Source organism: Phoxinus phoxinus (assembly GCF_949152265.1).
Source record: "Phoxinus phoxinus genome assembly, chromosome: 25".
Classification (NCBI taxonomy): domain Eukaryota; kingdom Metazoa; phylum Chordata; class Actinopteri; order Cypriniformes; family Leuciscidae; genus Phoxinus; species Phoxinus phoxinus.
The window spans coordinates 21,883,734-21,893,733 of NC_136900.1; the positions used below are offsets into that span (position 1 = coordinate 21,883,734).

The 10,000-nt window shown below is 38.4% G+C and overlaps 1 protein-coding gene across 3 annotated transcripts in view; it reads right to left on the bottom strand.

Annotated features, from left to right (window-relative positions):
* The window catches only part of gse1a (Gse1 coiled-coil protein a), a 188,507-nt gene that overhangs the window by 9,357 nt on the left and 169,150 nt on the right, over window positions 1–10,000 (bottom strand). For all 3 annotated transcript variants that reach the window (XM_079603591.1, XM_079603592.1, XM_079603593.1), the window contains exons 4-7: window positions 9,061–9,224; window positions 8,774–8,974; window positions 6,318–6,485; window positions 3,592–3,920 (exon numbers count right to left, since the gene is read on the bottom strand). In XM_079603591.1, coding sequence (XP_079459717.1) covers window positions 3,592–3,920; window positions 6,318–6,485; window positions 8,774–8,974; window positions 9,061–9,224 — 862 coding nt within the window. The remainder of the gene's footprint in view (window positions 1–3,591; window positions 3,921–6,317; window positions 6,486–8,773; window positions 8,975–9,060; window positions 9,225–10,000) is intronic.

The following is a 10,000-nucleotide window of genomic DNA, read 5'->3' on the forward strand; positions in this document are numbered from 1 at the left end:
TGAAGTGCTATAATTACTAAAACTGAAATTAAAATAAATTCATTTTAGTACTTCAACTTAAGCTTATTTAATTTAGTTAGTTGTCAAGGCAACTAACAACTTATTTTATTTTTAAGAGTTGTCAACTTTTTAATTTGTATTAGTTTTTAAATATTTCTATTTAGCATAAATTTATTTTTATTTCAGTTTTAGTTTGTAGGAATTTTAGTGCCTCAACTTAAACTTATTTCAGCTGCCAAGACAACATTTCTAATTTCCATTTTTTAAGTTTTCACTTTTTAGTTTCTTTAAAAAAAGAAATTCTTTACTAAAACATAAACTGCAATAAAAATAACTTAACGCTAAACAGAAATATTAATAATAAAATAAGTTGTAAATTGGAAAATTGGAAATAAACAAGCTTAAATTAAAGTACTAAAATTACTATAATTAAAACTGAAAAAAAAATAATAATAATTGTAGTTCATTTTGTGAATATACTTGTGCTCATTTATTTCAATAAGTTTTTAAGACAACTACAGTAACAACTTATTCTAATAAAAAAAGTCAATAGCCAAAGTCGTAACAAAATTTTAATTTTTATACATTTTTCTTTCTTTTTTAAATAGTTCTAGCTTAAATTTATTTGTATGTCTTTTTTAGTTATGTTAGTACTCAACTTAAAATAGTTTTTTTTTACTTAGCTTCCAAAGGCAACATTTCTAAAAAATTTCATGTATTTTTTTATATATATTTTTTCAATTAAAGATTTTTTGCAGTGAACAATGCGAACACTGTTCAGAGACGATCCTCAAACGCTTCAAACACAGCTCTGAACCGAGTGCTGAGACACGGAGCACATTTGCACGCAGAAGAGAAGTTCTCCGGGTGTTTGAGAGATGAAGGCTTTGGAAAGAGACCCTCTCGATGGATCCTGAAACCATTTGAAGTGTTTTAGCTGTGTGTGAGCATGAGGGTGTTTTCATCACTGATCATGGGATTCACATGAATGCTCTCATTCGTTTACTATTATACAATTATGGAGAGCAATCATAAAACCTTCTGACTTCCATGAGATATTTTCGCCAAAGCATGTTTAACAGTTCAAGGCATTGAACATAGACCTATCCAGATTCATCAGACTATATTACTGATTACCTTTTGCATCATACCATTATTTCTTCTTCATCACGGGTCATATTCATATTTTGTGAATGACTTATATTTGAATCTGTTCCTCATATAAATTCATGACTGGGAATTTAGTGCACAGGTCGTGAAAACTACTTTTATGACGCTTTTATGTCCTTTTTGGAGCTTGATTGTCTTTCATTGTATTGATAAAAACAGCCGAAATATTCTTCAAAATGTGTTTTACAAAAGAAAGTCATGACAAATGATGACAAAACGTACTTTTGTGGGTGAACGACCCTTTAAAGAGGACATATTATGCTTTTCCATATTGTCTTTGGTGTGTAATGTTTCTGTTTGAGCATGAAAATAATCTGCAAAGTTGCAAAGCACAAATTTACTCCAAGTTATTCTCTATATCAGCGCGCACCGTTTCTGAACTCCCTGAAACGCCTCCATTGTAGTCTTGAGTTTTCTTCTGGGATCGAACACTGGGATCTTCATTTAAATAATTCCCGCCCAAGGCATACGCAAAAAAAAAAAAAGGGACGAGCCCTAATTGAGTTAGTTAGTTATTAGTGTGTTGAAACTCGCAGTTATGGTCAGTGGCGTGACATTTCCCAAACACACTCGAAGCCGTTGACCAATCACAACACACTGGTCCATCCAACCAATCAGAGCACACTGTGCTTTTCAGAAGGCGGGGCTTCATAGAGACAGGAACTAAACAGAGCGTTACTGACAGACTGGGAAGAGAGGAGCCGCAACTGTGTGTAAACATTTTTTTAAACATTCAAGCTTGAAAACATGCTGTTTTCGTTCATGTTTCTTAAAATACAAATGAGCTGCTGCCAGGGTCCGAAATTAACTTTTTGGCTCACCTGCCACGGGGACTGGTAGATGAAAAAATCCACCAGCCAAGCATATTTTTTACCGGCCAAAATAATAAACAGCCTTTTTGTGTCACATATACATTAATTTCAGTACATTTAATTGAGATAATAAGGTATTATGTTGAATACAAACATAAAAAATTGTCCAGAGCAAAATTTGAAATGTAGGCTATAATAATTTTTTACGTTTTTATGTTGAAAGGAATGGCTACTGTTCATTTAGTTGTTCATAATCTGTCCATTACTGTTCACACATATTTCTGTCATTTTCTATCTGAAGCTATTGCCTGCAACATTGAAAACTCCGGTCTCTTGTGTTTAGCGCGAAAGCTCACGGACAGTCGTGCCGTGTACCAGCTGCTTTGAAGCGAATATCAGTTTAACTGACTCGTAACGTGTGCAATATCTCACGACTTCCCGAGTGTCCGAACATTTTATTTTATTATTTATTCGCTAAACGGAAAATCTACCAGCATTTGGCGCTTGGCGGGTGTTAATTTCGGATGCTGAAGACAGCGCTTAGGAGACGGTGAAGCCTTTCGCCTGTCTCCACTGAGAGAGAGAGAGCGCGCGCGCGCGCGCGCGCGACCGGGGCTCTCTCTCTCTCTCTGCTCGTTCTTCAGTTAAACATGCGCCCTGTCACACGCGCAGCAGTTCGTCTACATTCGGCTACTCACCGATCAGATAAGACTATGGCGGGACAAACATTTTATTAAAAACATTTTATTACATTACTATTTTGGTATGAACATTCACCCGCCAGTGTGGCGGATAGCCTTTTGAGATTTACTCGCCAAATGGAAAATCTACCCGCATTTGGCGCTTGGCGGGTGTTAATTTCGGACCCTGGCTGCTGCTTTCCAGAAGAGGGCGGAGCCTCAGATACTCTGCAAAAAACGACAACATCGGTTTGGTTTTGATTATCATCTCTATCATGGTCACGCTCACGTGACATTGCAGTTCATCATCGTGAAAAAGTGTATTATCTGCATGAATATCAGTCTAAAACTTCTCATATATGGTTTCACTATTAAACTAAGTCAAATAAACTAAGTTAATAGTTTAAACTAAGTTAATACTGTCAAATACACACAAGGTTATGTCAAAAACACACAACGTCCACATAAACACAGTCGGTTATGTCTGTGAATGTAAACAGCAGGGAAAGAAATCCCATGTGTTTATTAGATCTGTGTATTAAAGTGAAAGCAGCGTAATATACAGTAGCTACTGCTATATATAAAAACAGAAAATCACTCACTCCTCTTGACTGAGAAAAGTTTAGTAGCTTTTGCTGCTGTTAAACGCTCTGGCGAGTGGATAAACATGGCGGACTGTGTACAGCCCGTTCAAGGCGGGGTTTATGCTAATAGGGCGGAGTCAGTCAGCAGTTGTGGGCGGGGCCTAAGCATTTGTGAAACTGCAAACGGCTTATTCTGATTTATGGGGATTTAAAAAAGGAGTGTGTGGATTTTTACCATTATAGGGTGGGTGTGTACACACTGCCGTCACACATTTATGTTCAAACGCCATTTAAACGCTTTGTTAATAGTGTGTTGAGAATCAGGGCTGTTTTCCCCCATCATACCCGTTCTGTTAGCAGCGAGTCTTTCCTCCAGCTTGGCTCTTTCCTTCATGTGCTGCCGGTGTGCGTACGGATGAGACAGCGAGTGAGAGATCAAGTGTTGGTTCGCCAGCGGCTCGTGGCTCAGGTGGCGTTTCTCCATGGCCTTGACCGCCTGGATCTCTCTCCCTCGCTCTTTCTTAATCTCCACCTCTCTTTCCTTCTCGCGTTCTCTGTCCTTCTCTCTCCGCACCTCCTGTTCCCAATGCCTTTCTCGTTCGATTTCACGCGCTCTCTCTTTCTCTCGTTCTCTTTCCCTCTCCTGCTGGCGAAGTTCCTCTTCCATCTGCAGCCTGCGGAGGGTCGAAACACACACACACACACACACACACACACACACAAATGGTGTGAGATGCAACACTCTCAACAGGAACAAGAAGAATAGAGTCCGCAGGAACACAGGAGAGTGTTGATGATGTTTGGAGAAGATGGCGAGAGCGTGTTTGTGTGTGTCAAGGTGACATGTGTGTGTGATGTATGGGAGAATGCTGATGACGGAAAGATCGTGTTTACACACAAACACCTGCGAAAGAGTTTAACGGTATGCAAATGAGCATTCCTGTGACATGGCAACTGCCAATGGGAGTGCATTCACCTGATTTGCATACTGTATATAATACAGCATATATAGCTAGATTTATATATATATACATACATATATACACACACATTTGAGGTAATGTATTGATATGTAAAATGTAAAATGTAATATTTAATTGTTTTTAATATTACATCAAAAAAATCAAAAGGAATTTGAATACAACTCCAATTGACCGTTCGCAAAAGCCACGCCCCTTAGTTATTGTTACTACGCCCGTCAAACAATTGAGAACCAGACACATGGCTGGGTTGAGATCCATACATTAAGTGATTTGTTTTGGAGTAATGCAGCAGACATATCCTCCAGGGCACGACAGAAAGTATAGACAGAATAGCGCACGGGAGCACATGCACTAAACAGTTTTGTAAAATTATATATCAATCATTTTTATTTGATCATATATCATTTTACAAAACTGTTTTGCGCATGTGCTCCCGCCGCCGCGCGCGCTATTTCAGTCACAACACTGCAATCAGAGGACGCGCTGAAACCATCAACTCTCGATGCGGTTCTCTTCATTCATAACTCAGCCTACTGAGAAGGATATATTTGTGTAAATAGTTGTGCAACTGCGCGAACTTTGTTTTGAAGTTTAATGTTTGAGTTCCAGAGGAATTTGTGACTGTGTTCCTGTTCAACCACATCAAAGTTGTGTCCTAATTAGTAAGTCCGTGCTCTTTCTCTTTTTTTTCTCTTGTTTGCTGACTGATGAGGGGGCCGCAGTGCCGTAGTGAAACAGTGTTTGTACATGTAGCCTATTTTTTTTATTATAGTTGCAAGCAATCATAAAATACAGCAAGTTTTAAGCCCGTGCAGACCTCACTGCCATAGGCGCATCGTTGCACTATCTTGCTGAAATCGGAATGTTTGACGGAGGTCCTTCTCCTTAGTTACAGTTGCTGAGCTAGGATTGGACGAGAACCGTTAGAGGGCGGGGTTTTGCGAACGGTCAATTGCCTTGCAACCACTTTAATTATTAATTCCATCTTGGACATTCATTATTGTGTGTGTGCAAGGGTGTAGATTTGGTTTGAACATTGGGGGGGTTTTCATGTGATCATGGTATAAATTTTGGGGGGGTTGTGGGGGGGTTGTAATGCATAGATTTAAATATTGGGGGGGTTATCTCCCCCCTAACCCCCCCACAAATTACGCCCCTGTGTGTGTGTGTGTGTGTCTGTGTGTGTGTGAGTGACTGTGTGTGTGTGTGTGTGTGTGTGTGTGTGTGTGTGTGTGCTTTTGTTTATATTACATTGTGGGAACCAAATGTCCCCACAAGGATAGTAAAACCTGAGATCACCTCCATTGTGGGGACCAGCCAGCGGTCCCCATGAGGGGAACGGGTTAATAAACATACTAAATTATATTTTTTCGAAAATGTAAAAATGCAGAATGTCTCCTGTGATGGGTAGGTTTAGGGATAGGGGCAGTGTAAGGGGATAGAATATACAGTTTGTACAGTATAAATTCCCATTTTTACCATTACGCCTATGGAATGTCCTCACAAGGATAGCAAAACCCCCTTGTGTGTGTGTGTGTGTGTGTGTGTGTGTGAGTGTGTGTGTGTGTGTGTGTGTGTGTGTGTGTGTGTGTGTACTTGGTATACATTACATTGTGGGAACCATAATGTCCCCACAAGGATAGTAAAACCTGAGATCACCTCCATTGTGGGGACCAGCCAGCGGTCCCCATGAGGGGAATGGGTTAATAAACATACTAAATTATATATTTTTGAAAATGTAAAAATGCAGAATGTCTCCTGTGATGGGTAGGTTTAGGGATAGGGTCAGTGTAAGGGGATAGAATATACAGTTTGTACAGTATAAAAACCATTACGCCTATGGAATGTCCTCACAAGGATAGAAATGAAAGCTTGTGTGTGTGTGAGTGTGTGTGTGTGAGTGTGTGTGTGTGTGTGTGTGTGTGTGTGTGTGTGAGTGTGTGTGTGTGAGTGTGTGTGTGTGTGTGTGTGTGTGAGTGTGTGTGTGTGTGTGTGTGTGTGTGTGTGTGTGTGTGTGTGTGTGTGTGTGTGTGTGTGTGTGTGTGTGTGTGTGTGTGTGTGTGTGTGTGTGTGTGTGTGTGTGTGTACCTCTCCGAGTGTAGCGCTGACAGCGACTGGTGTGTGATGTCAGGAGGGTAAAAGACGCTCTGCATGGGCAGGTGAACCGCAGACGGGTGTAGGCTCGGCAGGGCTCCCCCCTCTGGCAGCGTGTAGTAATGCGAGCGCAGGGCTGACAGACTGTAGAAGTCCTCCATCCTGATCAGACACACAGAGATCCTCTATTAATAACTCACTTCTTCATTAACCTCTGTTCTCTCTCCCTCCCACATCAACATCACTGACTATTCCTGTCACTGCGCTCTCACCTCCGCTCGGTCCCGCACAGAGACGTGCTGAGGGGGTTATTTATAACGGATGACAAAAGAGGATCAAACCGGGAATGTGTGCGTGTGGAAAATATATGAAAGAGCAGGATAGTTGTTGCTCTATGCAGACAAACAAAGTCCAATCCATCCAGATCATATTGAAATGAAACTGAGAAAATTAACTCGCTCATAAACCGTAATGTAGGGACGTCAGAACCATGAGAACATTATCAAGTCATTGCCTACTTTTACATATCAATGTCTATTTAGTATTTAGCATTCAGATTTACACCAAAATCATCTACATAGGTTCAGTGGGTTCAGTGAGAGAGTGAAAATATTATATATATATAATATATATATATATATATATATATATATATATATAGCGGTATAAATATATGTGTATTATTTATTATTTATAAATATTTAATAACCATATGCAATTCATTTAAATAATCACATAATTGAATAATAATAATATATATTTTACCTATATTTAATAAAAGTTGCAAAAGCAAAAACAGCCTATTTAATTGGTGGAAAATGGTCATATATATATTATGTAGTATAAATATATGCATAAAATTATGTAGTATAAATATATGCATAAAATTATGGTAACTAATTAAAAATTGAATAATTATATGCAATTAATTTCATTAAATTATTATACAAAATTAAATACAATTATTAAAATACATCACATAATTCAATAAATTAAAAAAAAATTATAATATAGAATAAAAATATTAATTTTATTTTATCTAATAAAAAGTATATCAACTAGCTAAATAGACTATTTCATTCTTAGGTTTAGTGAGAGGGTTAAAAAGTATATATTATACAGTATAAATATATTAGTATAATTAAGTATAATATTAAGTATATGTTAAAACTAATTAAATACTTAATTTTTACGATAAAATTAATCATAATTTAATCAAAAATAATACATAATAAAACTGGTATAAATATATAATGAATATAATATATTTATTATATTTAATAAACTATGTATTAAATATAATTGGATAACTTTATATTGATGTTTAAATTAGAATACAATGTAAATAAATGTTTATTATAGTATTAACGCAACAGAAACAACACTTTACGATAGGGAAATACTCTGTTTTTAAAGTATTTTTTGGTAAAGGACTGAACAATAGAACATACAAAAAGAACAGACCTCATATCCACAATATATTTCACCATTCAGCATCAGCAACAACAACGCTGGTAACCAAACATGTGAATCATCTATCAATAACTATCAGCAATGTGGAAATTGTGGTGTAATATAAGCAGCTCCCAGATCAGAGGACAAATACAAATATAGTTATTGAGATAAACATTTACAGACACTTTTATCCACAGTGACTTCTATTGCATTCAAGATACAGATTTTTACTCTGGGATTGACCTTGGCAAACTGTCAGCAGCCAAATACTGTATGCTTTTGAGGTGCATTTCTTTGTGTAAACATTTCTTTGTGTGAAAATAGAGTAATATTGGTTATTAATCAGCATAAACTGGTTGCCTGTACGAGGTGACATTCAGGCCCATGATGACCCAACCAATACTACTAAAGCCCAAAGTACAGTATAGGCTAATTTGGTTTTACAGTGGACGTAACATAAATTGCATTTGCAATTTTTTGCATTTGCACATGCATTTGCATCAAAACTGAAGTATACTTTGGGCTTAAAGGGATAGTTCACCAAAATTAAAATTCTGTCATCATTTCCTCACCCTTCATGTCGTTCCGAACCAGACTTTAGTTGATCTTTGGAAACACAAATTAAATGCCTTCATTGAAAGTCTAGAAGTTCTGTTTAATGTTTATACGTGAATAAAAGCCTGAATTAAATCACTTAGTCATAAAAACCGTTCGATTTATTTTACGATCTCTATATGAACATTTTGAAGTGTCCGAGTTTTGCGTGAATAGACTTTCAAATCTCTCAGATTTCATAAAAAATATTGTAACGTGTGTTTCGAAGATGAACGAAAGTCTTACGGGTTTGGAACGACATGAGGGCGAGTAAATGGTGAGAGAATTGCACTATCCCTTTAAGACCAAATAAAAAAACTTGCTCAACATGTTTTTTTTCGAAGGTCTAATACAGGAAGGTACTATATATTCATAAGAACCACCAAAACTGCACCAGGTACCTGTATGAAGCAAGCGAGGGATGGGGCAGATATCCTGAGTGAAAGTACGCGAGAGTGTCGGCTGCGGTTCCTGAGCCGAGCCCTAGAGGGAGCAAAGGCATGCGCAACTCTTCAGCGGAGGCGTACGGGCGGAAGCCATCGCGGAGATACTCCTCCTGCGGAGCTCCTGCTAGCAGCATGTTAGGAACCGGCCTGGACAGGCTGAGAGAGAGAGAGAACAACAAATGAGGAAAAAAGACTATACTCTGTAAGATGAGCAGGTGTGTGAGAATGCGTGAGGAACTGACTGAGTCTGAAGACGAGGGTCTTGAATGAGGGCGCTGGGGGTCATGCTGAACGGGTGAGCTGGACCCAGGTATGGAGGGAGAGAGAGGGAGGTCTTCTCCTGGCCGGGTAAAGGCCGATCTGGAGCCAAACGCTCTTGGCCGGACACTCTCAATGCTGCATCCGCCTAAAAGGGGAAAACAGATTTTTTTTTTGCAGATTTAATAATACCACTGAACACAAATATTTCTTTATATCATATATTATTATATCATATTATGTTAATTATATAATTGTATGCATATTTATGCTTCATAATGTAACGGTATATGACCATTTTCCATCCACTCGCTGAACATAAGAATGAAATGGGCTGGTTTTGCTGCTGTAAGTTTTATTAAATATATAATTCTCTATGGTGAGTGAGTGAGTGAGTGAGTGAGTGAGTGAGTGAGTGAGTGAGTGAGTGAGTGAGTGAGTGAGTGAGTGACTGAGTGAGTGAGTGAGTGAGTGAGTGAGTGAGTGAGTGACTGACTGAGTGAGTGTGTGTGTGACTGACTGACTGAGTGAGTGTGTGTGTGACTGACTGAGGCCCCGTTTACACGATGGGAAAATGCAGATATTTATCTGCGTTTTGGCCTGTCATTTACACGAAAACGCCGTTTTTATCCCAGAAAACGATTATTTCTAAAAACTCCGGCCAAAGTGGAGATTTCTGAAAACGCCGGTTATATGTTGTCGTGTCAACTGGGAGAAACGGGGTTTTAGGTTCTGTCTTGTCGATTCTGAGGATTCTGATTGGCTTGCATGGCTTTATCCTTCTCCCTACACTGCCGCCCATAGGTTTAGCATAGTTATAAAGGCGCTCGACGGCGTATTTATGCGGGTTGTGTGCACGATGTTATTATTGAAAACGGAGGGGGAGAAATATTCGTTTCTCTAAATACCCGGCTATGTGTAAAT